General features: G+C 57.3%; 7 protein-coding genes across 7 annotated transcripts; 3 read left to right on the top strand and 4 right to left on the bottom strand.

Annotated features, from left to right (window-relative positions):
* Nucleotides 1-130: 130 nt before the first annotated feature.
* Nucleotides 131-1,260, bottom strand: BCV69DRAFT_288568 (rRNA adenine dimethylase; the record flags this gene model as incomplete). Its single annotated transcript, XM_025493634.1, has 2 exons — nt 131-679; nt 769-1,260. 2 exons carry the CDS (start codon nt 1,258-1,260, stop codon nt 131-133), a joined length of 1,041 nt encoding a protein of 346 aa, XP_025345506.1.
* Nucleotides 1,261-1,512: 252 nt separating this feature from the next.
* Nucleotides 1,513-5,524, top strand: BCV69DRAFT_314863 (hypothetical protein). Its single transcript, XM_025495154.1, has 2 exons — nt 1,513-2,267; nt 2,349-5,524. The coding sequence occupies exons 1-2, from the start codon at nt 1,585-1,587 to the stop codon at nt 5,269-5,271; spliced, it is 3,606 nt and encodes a 1,201-aa protein (XP_025345505.1). The 5' UTR covers nt 1,513-1,584; the 3' UTR covers nt 5,272-5,524.
* Nucleotides 5,525-5,608: 84 nt separating this feature from the next.
* On the top strand, nt 5,609-8,164 carry BCV69DRAFT_285309 (hypothetical protein). Its single transcript, XM_025493344.1, has one exon. It carries the CDS (start codon nt 5,709-5,711, stop codon nt 8,073-8,075), a length of 2,367 nt encoding a protein of 788 aa, XP_025345504.1. The 5' UTR covers nt 5,609-5,708; the 3' UTR covers nt 8,076-8,164.
* An 18-nt stretch (nt 8,165-8,182) lies between these two features.
* On the bottom strand, nt 8,183-10,833 carry BCV69DRAFT_314861 (hypothetical protein). Its single transcript, XM_025495153.1, has 7 exons — nt 10,306-10,833; nt 10,144-10,199; nt 10,008-10,055; nt 9,841-9,924; nt 9,353-9,743; nt 9,222-9,263; nt 8,183-9,146 (listed from the first exon to the last, which is right to left on the bottom strand). Exons 1-7 carry the CDS (start codon nt 10,732-10,734, stop codon nt 8,259-8,261), a joined length of 1,938 nt encoding a protein of 645 aa, XP_025345503.1. The 5' UTR covers nt 10,735-10,833; the 3' UTR covers nt 8,183-8,258.
* Nucleotides 10,832-12,548, bottom strand: BCV69DRAFT_285307 (hypothetical protein). Its single transcript, XM_025493343.1, has 2 exons — nt 12,223-12,548; nt 10,832-12,128 (listed from the first exon to the last, which is right to left on the bottom strand). The coding sequence occupies exons 1-2, from the start codon at nt 12,456-12,458 to the stop codon at nt 11,186-11,188; spliced, it is 1,179 nt and encodes a 392-aa protein (XP_025345502.1). The 5' UTR covers nt 12,459-12,548; the 3' UTR covers nt 10,832-11,185.
* Nucleotides 12,549-13,018: 470 nt separating this feature from the next.
* BCV69DRAFT_301472 (hypothetical protein) lies at nt 13,019-13,942 on the top strand (the record flags this gene model as incomplete). The annotated part of the gene is made up of 2 exons (XM_025494566.1): nt 13,019-13,062; nt 13,150-13,942. The coding sequence occupies 2 exons, from the start codon at nt 13,019-13,021 to the stop codon at nt 13,940-13,942; spliced, it is 837 nt and encodes a 278-aa protein (XP_025345501.1).
* Nucleotides 13,943-14,128: 186 nt separating this feature from the next.
* BCV69DRAFT_82754 (hypothetical protein) lies at nt 14,129-16,915 on the bottom strand. The gene is made up of 3 exons (XM_025495566.1): nt 16,847-16,915; nt 14,475-16,803; nt 14,129-14,325 (listed from the first exon to the last, which is right to left on the bottom strand). Exons 2-3 carry the CDS (start codon nt 16,768-16,770, stop codon nt 14,315-14,317), a joined length of 2,307 nt encoding a protein of 768 aa, XP_025345500.1. The 5' UTR covers nt 16,771-16,803; nt 16,847-16,915; the 3' UTR covers nt 14,129-14,314.
* Between the last annotated feature and the right edge of the window lie 849 nt (nt 16,916-17,764).

Genomic DNA, 17,764 nt, shown 5'->3' with positions numbered 1-17,764 from the left:
ATGATGATGATGAGTGGGTCAAATTGGTATCGTCTATTGTACAGTGTGTGCTAGTCGTCGTCGGTCGCGCAGACAGACAGGGCTAGGCATGGGGTGCCCCTTCTCACAGCTCTTCTCTTAGCTCTGCCCTCTACGCAAAGTGCACGCCTCTCCGATGAAAAGCGGCCAAGAGTCGCAGCAGATCATCCACGTCCATCTGAGCCGCCCTCTTGTCCGAGTAGTCGGTATCCTCTGTCAAGACGATGTTCAGGATCGTTGCAATGGTCGTCTCCGGCGGGATCACCTCGCCCCGCTGACTCATTACCGTCTTCCAGTTACGGTCCATGAGCTCCTTGACTCCCCTCGCCTCGAAGCAGGCTCTAATCATCCTATTCCGTCTGCTGAAGACGATGCGGTTCAGTCCGTCGAACTCCTCGAATTCGACGTTTGGAGGTGGATTAAGTGGGACGATGCGCACCACCGAGGATTCCACTTGCGGTGGTGGGCGAAAGGAGTTCTTGGACACCTTCATGATGTGGTCCACCTTGGAGTAGAGCTGGACATTGGCGCTCAGCCTGCACCATAGGGCCGAGCCTGGCCTGGCTAGGAGACGTAGGGCGAATTCTCGTTGAAACATGAGGATGCAGGCTCGGGGTAGAGGCCGATGGGAGAGCAGCTTGAAGACGAGGGGCGACGAGATCTGGAATCAAGGCAGTCAAAAAGGGAGACAGATCAGCATCAGTCAACCACCACCCTACAGCGCTGCCAGACTTTGCTGCATCCACTGACCTGGTAGGGCGTGTTACTGATGCACACGTCAAAGTACGGCAAATCCACTTTGCAGAAGTCTCCTAGGACAATCTCCAGCTTCTTCCTCTCGCTAGTACCATTGACTCTCTTGTGTAGTTCAGCAGCCATGCGTGGATCCATTTCCACCACTGTCGTCTTCTTTGCCTTTTCTAGAATCCTGACTGTCAGGTTTCCTGTACCCGGTCCGACTTCCAGCACTACATCGGTAGCCTTGAGGGCTGCCTTGTCTACGATGTGCTGCGCGACCAGTGGGTTCTTGAGGATATGCTGACCGAATCGATCTGTGTTGAAAATGGGGTTTCCTGCGTTGCCAGTGGCGGCGGAAGAGGATGCGACTCCACTGGAGGTAGCACGTCCGTCCTTGGCACTGCTGCTGCCGTTGCGACCCGCAGTAGAGCCCGAAGAAGCTCCTCCTGGTCGAGCAGCAGCAGAATGGAGATGTATGAGCTTGTCGGATACTGCTCGAGGCATGGTGAGCGGGTGTGGTAGAGGGACAGAGGAGACGATGGATACCAAGCAAGGCAAGAAGCTCCCCTGCTTCCCCTCTACTTCCGTCCTGGCGTCAAAATTTGGCACCGCCAGGCAGAGGCGCGCCCCCCCGCACCAGACGACGTCCACGTCGGAGCCGCCGCGTGCCTTGGTCCAGAACGCTTGGGCCAGCAGCCAGGCGGGCGGGACACACACACACAGGAAGAAGGGCGCCAGGCAACCACCCTTGGACCTCGACGACATCCTTTGCAGCAGCAGTATCAGTCCATCTCACCGTTGGACCCAACCTCCCTCGCACCTCTCAGCATGGCTCGGCTACGTCTACCGCAGCTGCTGGGCATCGCCATCCTCGGCTGCCTCGCCCTCCTCACATCCACTTTCGCCCTGACAGAAGAGGCCGCGTTTTCCTTTGACGCCTACCTCCCCAGGCAGGGAACCCCCCTCGTGTCCCGCTTTCCCTCCCTTTCCATCAACCCTCGCTACCACCGCATCCTGTCCCACCTGTCGGGAGAGGTGGAGACCGGCAAGGCTCAGACTGCCCTCTTCTCCGTAAGCGATCGAGGCGTGGTAGCAGCTCGCAACCCGCGCAATGGTGCCCTCGTATGGAGGCAGCAGATCAGCGAAGAGGTGCAGGGCTTCTGGCTCGACGGTGAAGTGGCCATTGTCATCAGTGGCCAGGGTGGGGAAAAGGCGCAAGCATTCCACGCCCTCACCGGATGGCCATTGTGGACCAAGCAACTCCTCCCACCGGGCGCTGGCAGGCAGGTCAATGATGAGGTGGGAGGGCCCACGCAGCGGCACCACAGCCTCAAGGCGGCAGCTACGCAGCGCGAAATTCTCCCAGGCGTAGATACCGTATTTGTACCCATCCCTGAGAGCTCTTCCTGGGAACCAGTAGTGCTCAACAATGGCGACACGGTAAGGAAGATCGAATTCGACTCCGGAAAGGAGCTCTGGAAGTTCAGCAGGAGAGACAACGGAGAGGACAGGTGAGTGCAAAGTAGAGATGCTTTACAACTGAGAGGTCTCGTGATTTCCACTGACACCTCTTCTCCACCTGTTCTTCGCAGCGCTTCTTCCCCCTCCATTCGCATTCTGGCCACATCCAACCTCTACGTCCATGTGCTATCCCTCGTGCCCGGCAAGGACGCTACCTTCGGTCTGAAGCACCAGGTGTTGTCGGCCCATAGCGGTAGCCTCCTCTACCAAACAGATCTTCCCGACGTCTCCATCTCTCGGGAACGCGGAGCAGCCGATGTCATTGGGCTATCTCTCAACCCTCCCTTTGCGGCAACCGAAGGCAACACCTCCCCTCCCGAGCCCCACGTTGTCTGGCTGCAGACGGATGGCTCCGTTCGCTCTTTGCCTCTGGCTCTACCACCGCTGGAGAAGTCGGCCTCTTTCAAGCCCAAGAAGGTGTCCCCGCAAATTCTCCGCTCACGCTTGGATGAAGCTCCTTTCACCGAGCTACGCGACGTTGCCCTTCCTGATCGAGGGTTCGCCATTGCTATCCGCAAAGACTCAAAGGCGGAAGTCATTCGCCTGCGCCCAGGCGAGAAAGGTGGTAGCCGAACACTCACCAGCGCCTGGGAATTCGATGACGCCTCCCCGGACGCCATCTACGCTGGACACATCAATGTCCATACTAGCGCTGCTTACATCAACCGAGTCTTCTTCCAGAGAAGTCAACATCTCCTCAATTTCCACAACTACTGGACAGACGCATATGATGGCTCAGGTCAAGTCACTGGCTTCTCCTTCAGATGGGATCATGACAAGCATGGAGATGTCCTCGCCGCACCGTTCGAGGCGAACCAAGTTTCGTCCTACGCTCTCCTGACTCGAAGTGCCTTCGTCACCTCTAGTGGATCCTTCCAGATGATCCAAGAGGACCGTCACCAGTGGATCAACGAAGAAGGACTCATTGAGACCAGTCATGTGGCCTTTGTCGACCTGCCTCGACGCTCGCGCGCTTCTGGGTCAAATGTGACTTCGGATGACGCCTTGCGACTTCTGCAACGGGAGGGACCGATCGGTCGAATCGTTCGTCACGTCACAGCTCTCGCAGACTTTCCCTCGGCTGTCATGGCCACACTGGAAGGCATCGTGTCTACCGCAACTTCACGTGGTGGTATCGCTGCCGGCCAAGCCGCTTCTCGCGCGTACGACGATCTACCTCTGCCGCCTCTCATCGCCGGTGAGCCTGCTCACGAGATTAGGCCAGCTGCCAAGAAGGCAGGATCTCAGCGTCATCGTGAAATGAAGAAAGAGAGAACCAAAGGGGGCAAGAAGACCAAGACGACTGTGCCCGAGGAAGAAGAGGCGCCAGCAATCGACTCGGTCGCTCCTCGTACCTTGAACAGCACGACGGTCGCGCCATACTACTCTGATAAGTGGGGTGTGAGGCAGCTCATGATCTCTGCTACTGCCAGGGGCAAGCTCTATGCTCAGGATACGGGCATGAAGGTGCAGTACGTCTGGGAATCATCCCTAGTTGGATTTGGCCAAGGCGAGGGCGACGCAAGCCCTGTCGTCGACGTCAAGTACATGGATGTCGTTCGTGAGGCCCAGGCGGGCCCAGGCGGATCGCATCAAGACCCTCTGATGTACATTGTCGCCGAGGTGACTGAGCCCGGAGCCCCCAAGGCAACTGTGGTATGGGAGCTGAATCCCATCACGGGAGAGTTCGTCGACGGTGCTATGACTGGCAAGCCGCTAACCCTTGGCGGTGTCGCAGAAGTGAGGAAGCTGCCGGGACGGAGCGTTCTAGTGGTCTTCACTTCGGACAAGCGCGTACTCTTCTGGCCCCGCACTGCAGACGCTACTCAATCCGTTGCATCTGAGAAGGCTTTCCGCTTCACCGAGGTGAGCAATGACAAGAAGAGCTTGATTGGGTACACGACGACGCCTGCGAGTACCTCGAAGCTTGTCGAGTCTTGGTCATTCTCTCTCCCGGCAGGAGAGAAGATCATCTCGACGCATCAAAACTCTGCTTTGACCGGTGCACCGGTTGCTTCGCTGGGCCGATCCATCAACGATTGGTTCCTCTCCAAGTTGCCCAAGCTCCTCGACCCCGACGTGATCGTCGTCGTGGCCCACTCGGATATGGAGAAGAAGCTCACCGTGCACCTGGTTGATCAGATTACGGGTAACGTCCTGTCGTCACTCTCTGCTCCCGATGCCGGCCAGATCGACATCAGCCAAGGCGCGCACGTGGCCTACGTCGAGAATTGGCTCACCCTCGGATACACGGTGCGCAATGCGGAGGAAGGCATTGGCAGTCGCCTCTTCAGCATCGAGTACTACGACTTTGAGGCGGACCTGGATCGCTCTCTCTCCAACTGGTTCTTGAAGTCACTCACGCGTCGTGCTGACATCAACTCAAAGGATGCAAAGGCTCGAGGAAAGGCGACGACGACGAGGTCGAAGCAGGTGCGGACCTTTTCGAAGATTTTCAGTGGACCTTCGGACTGGGAAGGCATTAAGAGCTTGGGCTTCACAGAGACGCTGTACAATGCAGCCGATCGAGCCCTGCTGGTTCTGAGCGGAAATGGTGAGGTGTATGCCTTGACTAGGAAGCTCCTGGATCCTAGGAGACCCTACCCCAAGGGTTCTCCCGCCCTGGCTGGAGGCAAGCAGGACAGAACGCAAGCGGACAGCCTGCTCCCGCCCTATGATCCTCTACTGCTCTTTGACGAGAAGCGCACCCTCACCCATGGCATCAGCCTCTTTTCTCCTCCCTTTCCCCACCCATCACCACCACCCAAGCTCATCTCCCGTCGTACCAAGCTCGAGTCTACCACCCTGGTGGCACTGGTGGGCTCGACGGACTTCTTCTTGACCAAGTTGAGCACGGCGGGAATGGACTTTGATCGACTTAGTCCGACTTTCAACAAGATGCAGCTGGTGGGGACGACTGGCATCCTGGCATTGGGGATCCTGGTCAGTAGACCGTTGCTGAAAGGCAAGGCGCTGCGTGCGAGATGGATCTGAGCGGGGGTCGTGGAAGAGAATTTGCCAAAATGGGGATCGTCTGGGGAGTGCGGAAAGATGAGAAGTGTGGATAGATAGATTGCAACACAATTGTGAAAATGCATCGAATGCTGATTAGAAGGAAGGGCCATGTACATCCAGTGACTATCGTAGCGTACCATTGACGTTTAAAGATGTAGCTGTTCTGCCTGTTATCATCGTCAACGACCTCGTTGCGGTGCTTGTGTCTGTACAATCACAAGCATTCCTTCCGTCCTTGCTTCAATTTTGTCTTGCATCGCACGGGCCAGGCAAGAGCGGTGTACGCTCCCTTGACTTCTTCCTGTGCCTTTCTTCCCTTCCAACTCAACTCTCACCCTATACCATCTTTCGCTCTTCCATCGCCGCAGTGAGAGCGCCCTTCTGACCAGCTCTTCACCTTCGCCTGCGCTGCCGGGATGTTCAAGCGCCCGCCGCAGACCAAGCCCGCAACGCCCCTTCGATCCTCTACCCGGCGGCACCTCCTCTCCCACCTCCTCTCCCTCTACCCTGTCCTTCAGCACGCCCCACCCGAACTCCTCGCTCAACTCTTACCAGAGGGAACAAAACAGGGCAATGCCCTTACCTCTAATGGAGTCAAGGTGCTGATCTACTCGGAACCGGATGTAGGGAATAAGAGTGGAAGGGCACTTTGGTTTGAGGCGGGGAGTGAGAATGGAGCGTGGATGAATGCCGGAAAGAAGAGTGGTAGTGGACCTAGCAAGAATGGCAAAACAGCAGCGACAGCAGCAGTAGCAGCTCCTCTCTACGAGGTGCTCCCTACAATGTATACTCTCTGGCTCGTTCCCAACCTCCTCCCCGTCCTCCCCACCTGGGAGCAAGTCATCAACCCAGCCCTCCTAGGCGGATCCGCACTCATGGTTCCCGGGCTAATCCCACCGCCCAATACCTACGCTACTTCTTCTGCCCACCCTGACCTTCCGCGAAAGAATGCACTAGTGTCTATTGTTGCCCATCCGGGGAACGTGCCACAGGTGCTGGCTAGAATGGAGATGGAGATGGTCGAGGTGATTAGGTTGAGGGAACAGGGAGGGAAGGGAAAGGCGGCAGTGGTGCTTCATGCTTACAAGGATGGACTTTGGAGTTTGGGGAGGGAGGAGGAGGGTATGGGAACACTACCGGAGAGTGTGCAGCTGCTGGAAGCTACACAGGACAATGGCAATGGAGATGAGCAGGGAGAAGAGACGCTCATCGGAGCCATGACGGCCGCGAATCTCAACGATCAGGACGGAGTCCCTCGAGACGACAACGGCACCAGCGATCAAGGCGTCTCAGCATCTACGGTCCCAAGCCCCGACACTTTCACTACCTCCGAAATCGACGCCATCCTTTACCTCGCCTTCCTCTCGGCGATTCAAGACGCTGCTGCCTCCTCACAGGACTCCACCCTCCTCCCCATGTCCGCCTCGGCCTTTTACTCCTCGCACGTCCTGCCCCATCGACCCAGCCACTGGCCTCCCCGTCCAACCAAGGGAAAGCGGGCAAAGAGGAACAAGACGACCAAGGGACCGCCTGGATCTTTTGGAGGGAGCGGCAGCAGTAGCGTTCTTCCAGGTGCCGAAGAAGAGGAGCGACAGCTCAATACGGATCAAGTGGTAGTGGGGCGCAGCTCGGCGAAGAAATTTGGCAAGTGGCTGAAGATGATGGAGAAAGAGCGTGGTTTGATCAAGATGAAAGAGAGTAGAGGGGAGACGAGCATCGTCGAGCTTCTAGTGGGGCATCAGGACGTACAGGGCCTGACACCTTACCAGACGCTGGCGGAATGGCAGGCCATGCAGGGCGCATCAGGCGATGGTGACACTTCCGGCGGTACGGTTGGGGCTACCGCAGCGAGCGAAGCCTCCGCTGGCACTTCTTCTTCCACTCCTGGGACGTCTCTACACGTAGAGCACTTCTACACTCCCTCCTCGGCCGGTCGAGCCCTCTTTGAAGAGCTAGGGCTAGTCACTGCCACCGGAGGGGGAGCAGGAGCAGGAGCAGGCCGAGGACCACAAGACTTGCACACACCGGCTGTGGTGCGCAAGAGGTTCACAGAGTACATGAGTGCACACGTCTCCCCTCTGCCGAAGAACCAGGCAATGGTGCTGCCGGACGAGACGCTTTGTGGGCATCTGGAGTTGAAGTCTGCCAGTGCAAGTCAGTCTGTCGCAGGCAAGGGAGCTGGCCCCCGCTCCCAGCCGCAGCCGCAGCCACGCAAGAGGGAGGAGCTACACCGTCTCTTCATCGAACAGTGCACCGTGTCGTGGCATCGTATCTCGCGCTTGACTCCAGCGAGTATAGAAGTCCTCTCCTCTTCTTCCTCCCCTTCTTTTGGCTCAGACGTCTCCACCTCGAGCCTGAGACTCGCATCTGGGGAGCACCTAGGCAAGGTAGTCAAGGGTGCTCCACCCCAATTCGCACCTACTTCTTCTTCTTCTACCACCCCCTCCAAAGGCGGAGGAGTCATAACAATCAAGATTCGCAAACGTCAAGGCAACAAGGTCGTCTCCCTCCTGAGCGGGCTCGAAACCGCCTACATACATCCAGAGCGCTTTGCAGGAGAGGTGATGCGTCAATTTGGAACGAGCACTAGTGTCGGTCCACTGGTGGGCGCGCCGAGCGGGAGCGCTAGAGCCGGAGTCGGAGCTGGAGCTGGAGGGGGAGGGGGAGGGGGTTTGAAGGAAGTACTCGTGCAGGGTGATTTGAGAAAGGGACTGCTGGAGAAGTTGGAGAGGGAGAATGGAGTGCCGAGGGGATTGGTGATGATTGATGAGAAGGGCAAGTAGCTGGGAGAAGGGGGTGCGGGTGAAGAGCGGGAGGGGTGGAGGTGGAGAAGAAGAAAGAGGGGAAGTCGTGATACCACTTGCCGCTCAGAGCTCAAAATTGTGACATACCTCCCTTTATTTCATTGGAATCGAAAAATCTCACATCGAAACGGATCACAATTGCTGGTGCTTTGCACTGCCTCCTCAGTCCTTGCGTCCAGCAATCACAAAGGGAGTCGAGCCTCTACCACTGCTCCCAGCAGGAGCGAACGGGAGGGATTTGCCACTGGTACCTCCTCCTTCGCCGAGCGCAACGACCTTGTGAGCCTTCTCACTGGCAGCAGCATCATCAGGGCTGGAGTGTGCATCGCCCGTCGGTCCTCGTAAAGCAGAGGAGGAAGTGTCGGCCATCTCTGGCAGGAGAGCGAGCGTGGGCTTCTTGCCCAGACTCATGAACCCAGTCACGCTGCCGGTCTCTGGTCGGCGCGGTACTGGGATCGCCTCCGGAGGTGCGCCATGCGTAGTTATGGGACGGCCAATTGAGCTGTCTTGATGGTGCACATCAATGTCCTGAGCCTGTGCAGATCCTTCGGGAGGTTCGCTGAGTAGCCTCTCGACGCGCTCTGTGTCAGAAACTTCACTCGCTGGGTGGCTCTGCGCTTCGTTTCGAGCTACAACACCAGCACTATGGACGACCTCGTCAAGTGCGTCGGATGAACAATTCTGAGCCGTGGGAGAGGAGCTGCGTATCTGGGGTTCAGCTGCTCCATCTTGGTCCTCGGACATGGCGTCGTCCTCGATGACATTGTCTTCTTCGAGGTGATCATGACCTGTCTCTGAAGTACGGTGGTGGCCGTCGTGATCGTCGTCGTCGTCATTCATGCGTTCGTCGCAGGTGCCATTGTTCACGTATACGTCGTTGGCCGTCCTTTCTTCGGCCTCTGGATGCTCCTCGACGCGGCCCCTGGGATGAGGATAGTTGGAGCCAGTGAAATCCTGATGGGTCGCATAGCTGTCCTTGACCTCACAGGGTGCCGTACCCAACGTCAGACCTTCGAGTCTGGCTCTGAGCAGCTCGCTAGTCTCGTTGACCTGGTGTGATTAGACATTGATATTTGTCAGTCAGCGATCGATATTCTGATTTCGAAGACAGCATCTTGCACTTACTGTCTGTACCGCATTTGCGATCATTGCGACAATATCGTTGAGCTGACAGAGCGGGGCGAGATGCATGTAAGGACCTTCTTGAGCGCTCTAATTACCTTGGGTTGTGCAATGTCTTCGTGAGTTCGACTCACCGCTCCATCCATCATACTGATCGTCTTCCTCAGTGCCAAGCACTCAGCAGCTACACGATCGCTCCGCAATACTCCCGCATCATCGTCCACCGAGAGCACTTTGCATCTAGCGCTGACGAGTGATAAAAGTTGAGGATACTGCCTCTCAAAAGCCTGCAGCTGCTCAAGCGATACTCCCTGCCCGTCAGGAAGCTTGTAGAGTTGACCGAGAGCCAGTGCATGCTGCTTTTCCTCTGGGACGAGGCGATTAAAGAGTCTATCGCGATGCATCGTGCTGCCTGGAGTTGTCAAAGGAATGAGGCCCGCCAGACTAGGGAGAGTAGCACCATTCTTCCATGCCTCGTACATCTTCGACTCCAGAGGTGACATGCTTCGACGTGCGGCATTCTCCCTGTGTTCGACGTCAAGTGTATGCGCAGTGGGTAGAGTTGAGGGGTGTCAGTGGCATATATGCAGTCACTCCGACTGCAGAGCCGTCTTGCACTCACGAGTCCAGCAAGCGAGTACCACTGTGCAGCAATCCTAGAGCAGCTGCGATGCTCTTGCCGCCCAAGACGAGCTCGGTGAAGCGACTGCAGAAAGTGCGCCAAGAGTGTACGGGAGATCAGCACCCAGTCGTTTGTCATTGCTGTAGCACCTGAAGGAGGGTTCGAACCTGCTCTTATGAACCAGATCAAACAGGCTCTCCTCTGGTCGAATTGCCCTGTCAATATCAACCAACTGTCAGACGTCAGCACTGTGCACCCCTTCATCAGTCGAGCTTACTCTATCGCACTGCAACCACGACTCACAAGCCCGACTCTTTCTCCGTCTCCCAGTCGATCTTCAGCCTGCCACCCTGCGAGACCTGCAAGAATGCGCAGCGGACGTGTGGATGAGTTCAAGGATTCATCAGTGCGCAAGGTAGATGAGCGCAGTCTCCTCCTTCGTCTGTCAGTCCACAAGTCACTCACCCCCAACACGGGGAAAAGTTCGAGCATACTTGTATCCTCGCTCCCGATGCCGAACTTGACTTGCCCTGCTCCGGTACTAGCCCCGTTTGAATGAGCGGTGAGTTGATGTTGAGGATGAGGATGAGGATGGTGGTGGGGACGTTCTCCATTCCCGTTGGCGTTGGCATTGCCATTGTCATTGCCAGAGTGAGAACGAGGGTGCGCGTGAGGATGGACGATAAGACTAGTATCTGCTGCATCTGGGTCGCTGCAATCTCCCGTGTTGGTAGGAGCACTCATCGCCTTCGTGGGCGCATTCATACTGGTCGTCGTAGCACAAGTGTCTCGCTGCTGCTGCTGCTCCCCATCGTGCTGACCATTGTCGGTGCTCCCAGTTCCAGTGCTCCCAGTCGCAATCGCAGTCGTCGTAGCAGCAGTCGTAGCGTCCATTCTGGGCAGCAAGCCTCTCCTCTCCTATACGTCGGTCGATGATCAATGGTCGAGTGAGTAATAGATGGAAGTCAGAGCATACAATCACCAAGCATGCTGATTCAAAGGGTGATAAATTTTTTCCCGGGAGCAAAAGCAAAAGCAAAAGCACAAGAACAAGCCGAAGATTGGCACAGGGCGGACGACGAACGACGGACGACGGACGACGGACGGGAAATCCAGGATGAATCAATAGATTAGAACAGACGCCCGTCGACGCAAGTGTCGGAGTCGGACGCGTCGTCGCTCCTGCATCGCAAGCCCCAGATCCTACTGCGCCTATTTCCACCCTTCCATGATACATTCAAATCGTCTACACTCCACGATCCACTAAAGAAACGCCTTGTCTGATATCACCGAACTCATAGATACGCTCAAACCACTTGTCCGTCATTCCATTCCAACTTTTTCCCTACCTGGCCCTCGTGGCGACAGCCTCGTAGGTGGCCAATGCAGCAACGAGTCCAGTGAGGAGGATCTGCACACCACCGTCAAGGGGAACCAAGCCGTAGCTCGTGTTCGCCCTGAGGCTTCCAATCAGTCCCACCTTTTGAGCTACAGGCAGACCAGCAGCAACGCCAAAGGACGTGGGGAGGTTACCGCCATTGACTCCACCTACGAGGAGGGAAGAGGAAGAGGTGAGGAAGGTGAGGAGGGCCAGACGGACATAGGCGAATGTGACGGGGGAAGGCTCGTGTCTCCTCTGGAAGGTGATGAGGTGGGCTGCAATAGCAGGGATGCCCACGGTCCAGACGGTCCAGAGGATGATGGGTTGCCAGAATTTAGTGACCTTGAAGAAGCCCAAGGGGTCAGGCAAGGTGAGGGACCAACGAGGAGTGTTGATGCCGTCGAGGGAGGCGTGCTTGATCAGATGCTCTGCCTTGGACTCGCCAAAGGAGTAGCTTCGAGTGGGGTAGATGTTGGCAAGGAGCACCAAGGCCTCGACTACCAGGAGGATACGGATGAGATTGTTGGAGTCGGAGAAGAATTCGCGGGTGGAGTTTAGGGCACGCACGGCCTTCTTCTCGGTGGCCTTGCTGATGGATCGGCTTCTGCGCACGACGGTCGAGGCAGCTCGAGAGGCCTCGTCGAGGGCGTGCTGTCCCTCGGCCTGTACCCCCTCGATGGTGTTGGAGAGGGAGAGGTCCTCGGTTGCCCTCTGAGCTCGGCGAATGGTAGAGGAGAGGTTGAGGTCCTCACCGGCCTTCTGTGCTCGAGCCTTGACTTGGGAGCCGAGGGCAGAGGCATCGGCCATGGCGTCGGAGGCAGCGCCATTTACGCGGCTGACGATGGTCTGTGTGTGCTTGAGCGGGGTGCGAGGTGTGTGGGGTGAGCCAGCATCAGAGTCGCTGGATCTGAACGCGAGGAGGTGGGGAGTGAGGGCGAGGGTGGTATTAGCGTGAGGGTCGTGGATGTGCTAGATGTGCATGCTGTATCTGCGTTGCTCACCCTTCGTAGGACTTTCCGGCCTTTCTCTCCCCACGGTCGAGGGAGTTGTAGAGTCCCTCGAATCTGCCATCATTCTCTAATTTGCTACGGTTGGCCACGAGGTGCTTCTTGATGTCGTCTTCGAGCTCATCTCGCTTGGCGTGAACGGAGATGCCTAGGGCGGCTGCGATTTCGGAGAGGTCCGTCTTGCGCTTCCCCTTGAGGGCGCCCTTGAAGGGGGTGGAGGTGGTGGACATTGCGGGTGGGTGGTGCAGAAAAGCGAGACGCGTCGAGGGAGGCGTGTGTGGGCTGTGCTTGAAGGGTGGTGTGGAGTACGTTGGTGTTAGGGCGCAGTGATGGTGTTTGACCCTTTTACTACGCGAGTGTATCGTATCCCCTGGTGAGTAGTGGATGGTAATACACGTTGTAATTGGTATGGATGGAGTGGATGGATGGATGGATGGATGCAAGATTCAGGCTGCATCGTCGACGGAAGCGGTCTTCTGTGCGTGTGTGCTTGCGTGGCTGGGGGAGTCTTTGCCCGTCTGCCTGGATTTCGCGTCGCCTCCTGTGTCTTGTGTTTCGCGCCCAGCAGCCCCGCACTGCAGGCAATCAGCCGAGGGGCGGAGCAGCAATGGCAAGGCCACACACGGCCTAGTCTCAGAAGAGATGTGGAGAATACGGAAACAGACGAGACAGGGAAAGTAGGACCACTGACCACAACCAGTTACACTGACCACCGCGTACTGACCACCGCCACCACCATCCACCTCTTCTCCTACCAGCCAGCACTCCACCACCCACCACCCACCATAACATGAGTCTGCGCTTCCACAAGACTGCTCCCCTCATCACACTCTAGTCAGTCTTTGAGCGAAATCCCGCTCAGCCATTCATTCATGCTCAGCCACTGACCACCTCCCACCTCCACCTTCCCACCACTCCCAGCCACAATCCCTCCTCCCCAACCTCCCTCCACGCCCTCGCCCTCCTACAGCGCGCCCAACGCAGCGGTGACAGCAGCAACAGCTCGGGCAGCAGCAGCAGTGCAGCCTACTCCAACTTCAACAACCCTACCGAATCATCCGGATCGGATTTCCTACGCGAAGCTTCCTCTTCTACCCATGGTCTCGAGCTGCAGCTAGAGGTCAAAGAGAGGGCAAAGGAGCCTCCTACACCTGGCCAAGTGCAGACCATACTGGGGTACCTCAAGCAGGGTGGTGAGGGAAGTGGAACTGGAAGTGGGGGAGAAGAGTCCGGGTTGGGATCGATACTGGGATTCGGGCTAGGGGAGGCAAAGGCAAAGTCAAGAGCACACATCTCGCGGGAAGACCCTGCTGCTAGTGCTACTCCTCGCCGTACCCCGTCCGCAACGGCTAGCTCAGACCCTACGCGCCTGTCACGGGGGGAGATGCTCACAAGAGTGCGAGCCTACCAGTCCAACACTGCCACTTCCGATGCTACCACATCCACTCCATCCCAACTCCAACCCGAACCGCCAATCGAGGACCCACCCTCTTCCCAGTCCCAGTGGTCTCAACTAGACGATTCTGCCCTCGTCTCCCGTCTGAAGGACTCGGACTTACTCCTCGTCGATTGGGATGGTGGGAGAGCAGTCACTGATTTGGCTGGAGTGGAGAGATTGGTGGGACAACTCAGGGAGGAACAGCAGGAGAGGGTGGATAGAGAGAGTGGGAACAGAGGAAGAGGAGCAGGAGGGGGAGGGTGTGTGGTCATGTGAGGAGGTAGGGGAGATACACACACTTGCTTGGAATAATTCAGCGATACCACTCACTCACTCACTCACTCACGTCCTATTCGTCTCGTCAAAGGGGTATATGATTCTCTCTCTCTCTGCAAAAGCAATCAAGCAGACAGCGAGCGATGAATGAATGAATGAATCATTGAAAGACAAGAATGCGCAATTGCAGCAGCAGCAAAAGCACAGGGTATACACCGCCTCAAATCCCCATCCCTATCCCCATCCCAAGAGGCAAAATCTCAGAAAGCCCACTCCCGCTCCCTCTCCCGCTCCCTCTCCCTCTCTTCTTCCCTCCTGCGATTAGACCGAGCAGAAGCAAGCAACGAGCGGGGAACTCTCAATTCTGCAGCCTCAAGCCTCTTCTCCCGCTGAGCAGAGGAGGAGGAGGAGGAGGAGGAGAGAAGACTAGCCGATTCTTCGCGCTCTACAGCCTGAGTCTCGCTGCCGCTGATACGAGTGTGTTGCGAGCGAGAAGTAGGTGTAGTCTGTCCTACCTCGTCCTCTTCGTCCTCCTCCTCCTCGTTCTCGTCCGTGTGTCCCTCAAGCTCAAGCTCAAGCTCAGCATCAGCATCAGCATCAGCATCACTCTCCACTAAATCCATCAATTCCGAGCCCGCATCACTGCCGTGTCCTTGACGTTGCCTCGGCCTGGACTGTGAGTAGGAAGGTTGCGAGACGCTAATACTGCGCGTGGCGAGACTTCTACTTTTCAGCAGAGAAGAAGAAGAGGAATATGAGCCTCGTAACCTCGCAGTGCCAGTGCCACTTGCATTTGCACTTGCACTTGCACTCCTGTCTACGCTAGCGCTAGCGCTAGTGCTAGTGCCGAGCTCGGTTCGTAGCTCATCCAGGGACATTGGTTCGTCCCTACTCTGGGTTGCGCTCTGGCTTGCGCTCTGCTGACTACTTATGGATGCTCCGCTCTCCCTTCTCATCTCCATCGGCATTGTCGCTCCAGTCAAGCTGCGCGGGTCATGCACAGAGTGTTTGCTTCGGGAAGAAGTGGAAGAAGCGGTCGTCAGGTTCGACGAGAGGGATGAGCTGGAGCCTCGACGAGCCACTGCAGCAGTCGCGGTAGCGCCTCCGATAGCGCTTCCGGTAGCTCTGCTTGTCTCTCTGATTTGCGACTTGCTGGCATCCTCTGTCTCAGACAGGTCTACAGAGTACTTTGAGGCTCGAGAAACTCGACTGGTACGACTGTGCGAGGTGTTCCCTACTGAGGAGGGACCCAGAACGCTCCGTGGTTTGTCTGTTGCTGTTCTGCTGGACAGTCTTCGAGCAGAGATTTCCTCAGACTGATGACTTTCACTTGCCTTGGTAGCAGCACGGCTACTGGAGATGGTGGTGCCAGCTCGCGATGTGGCTGCAGTCGGAGTCCTGCCATTGTCGGTGTCGCTGTCCCTGCTGGCAAGGGCGACCTGCTGCTGAGCCCAAGGGTCAATGGTCTTCCTGCCTCGAGCACGGAGCGGGTTGGGACCCTTTTCCAGAAGAACCTCGGCCGTGTGCGAGTCTTCTGCCTCTCGATCGACGGCCGCTAAGGTGTCCCTCGCATGCCTGGCCTTCAGAGCCTCCACAGCCGTGGCGGTGCCATCCTTGTGGCCCTCCCCCAGCACGTCCGGCTTCTTGACCTTCCTCTTGAGCATCTCCACCTCGAGCTGCTTCGTCTCAAGCGCAATCCCCATCTTCTCAAATTCAGCGTAGAGGACCTCATTCGCCTTCTGCAGCTTCAAGCGCTTCATGTCCGAATCGCTCGCTTCTCGCACCAGCACCTCGTTGCGAGTGCTGAGCGTCTTGACCTCGGCTTCGACGGCGACGAGGCGGCTGTGGATCGAGGATTTGGTCACGTTGGCGAGCTCGAGGGCTTCTTGTAGAGATGAGAGTTGCGCTTCGAGGGACGTTCGAGAGGAGGAAGCGGTGACCAAGGACGAGTCGAGCTGGTCGCGAGCGGCAGCCAGCTCCTGCTCGAGTTCGGCAATCCGTTCAGCCTGTTGGGAAGACTCCGTCTCGAGCTCGGCTATGCTCTGCTGGAGAACCTGCACCTCCTCTGCCAGATTCTTCCTCTCGACTTGTGCTTCTTGAAGGAGGAACTCAGCCCGCTCTCTCTCTTCCTCGCTCTGGGCAATCTCATGCTCGAAGCCTTCAGCGTCCTGCTGGCTCTGCCTCTCTGCAGCTGCCTTTTCGCCTTCTAGCCTCTTGACGGCTGTCTCCAGCGTAGCGACCTCCGTCCTGAGAGGTTGCACGACCTCTCCTTCGACTGCCTCTGCCGCCTCCTTCAAGCTGTCCAACTGACGTGCATTGGTAGCTCGCTCGCCATGGAATCGCCCAATGTCAACCTCGAGGTCATTGATGATCTGCAATCGCTGTCCAGCCAAGCGCTCTGCTTCTTCCTTCTGACCTCGAAGCTGAGCCAGATCGTCTGCCAGCACGGTATTCTTCTCACCGCTCGTGTTGCTGTGGGAGTCGCTGGCGTCCTGCAGAGCGCGCTCAAGTCTTGCAATTTCAGCCTCTAGCACTGCCACTTGCTTGCTGTCTCGCTCGCTCGAAACTCCCGACCGGTCCGCCTCAGCGCGGTCCAGCTGGTCTTGTAGAGCCTCCAGTGCTTCCTCGTGCTCCCTCTCCATCCTGTAGACCTTGACCTCGTGGTCCCGCTCGATGCTTTCTCGAGCCTGGCGCACCGCCTCTGCTAACGCCTTCTGATTGACGAGAGCCGTATCGAGGGCTTTGTTTTCGTTGTCAGAGTTGGGAGAAGCAGTGTTCGCACCGCTCATGGCTGCCGCAAGTCGAATCTCAAGGTCTCGCCTCTCCATAGCTCTCGCCTGGCGCTCCTTCTCCAATTCAGCCTTGAGCTCCTGCGCCTGCCCAGACTGGCCGGACTCCACCAGCTTCGCACCAGAAGTGCTGGCGGAGAAGCGCCTCTCAAGCTGCTGCTCAAGCTTCCTGACAAGACTCCTGAGCTCCTCGTCCCGCTGTCCGACCCACAGCCTCTCCTGCTCCCGCTCAGCTCTGACTCGCTCTCTTTCCTCCCTCAATCGATCGAGCTCTAGCTTGGTACTTGTCATCTCGTCCAGAAGAGCAACGCGGCTCTGTAGCTCATTGGACAGAAGTGAGCGGAGGCGTGTTGCTTCCGATTGGTCTTGCTCGAGGCGAACGGACAGAGTACCGAGCCGGATCGATTGGGCTGTAGTGAATTCCTCAAGGGCCGAGCGGACCGCGGAGAGGCGGAGGAGCGCGTCTGCTTCGCTCTGGTCGGTCTCATGATGTGACTGATCCGCTGGAGGAGTGGGAGCTGTTGCCGATGACGCATGCACTACTGCTATTGCTTTGCCATCCACCTCGTTGGCAGCCTGAGGTGTCTCAACCTTTTCAACCCCTGCCGCCAGCCTAGCCCCCGGCATAGGCGCAGGCGGGACAAGGTCCTGTAGCATCTGTGGCACGCCTTTCCTCTCCAGCTTCGCAGCAGCAGGCGAGCTCTCGTGGTCCCGGGCCGTCGAGAAGCTCATGTTGCCCGGTGAAGGACCTTGAGCGCTGGAAGGTGTCATTGGCCTTCTGGAGCGCAGAGAAGCGAAGCTGTCTGGAGACTGCGCATCGGGACTGCTTCGAAGAGATGCGTGAGAGTAGGAGATGGAACGCTCAATGGCTCCAGGCGTGCTGAACGAGGCCTCGTCAACGGTCTCTTCAGCATCAGCGTGGCTATCGTCTGTCGCGGCCTCTTTGACCCTCTCTTCGACCTTCGTCGTTGAAGGCTCCTCGGTATCTTCTTGCTCGTTACCAGGCGGTCGGGTCATGCCGACTTCATTTGTT

The sequence above is a fragment of the Pseudomicrostroma glucosiphilum genome, assembly GCF_003144135.1.
Source record: "Pseudomicrostroma glucosiphilum strain MCA 4718 unplaced genomic scaffold BCV69scaffold_17, whole genome shotgun sequence".
Lineage (NCBI taxonomy): Eukaryota > Fungi > Basidiomycota > Exobasidiomycetes > Microstromatales > Microstromataceae > Microstroma > Microstroma glucosiphilum.
This window is presented reverse-complemented; position numbering and strand designations above follow the sequence as displayed.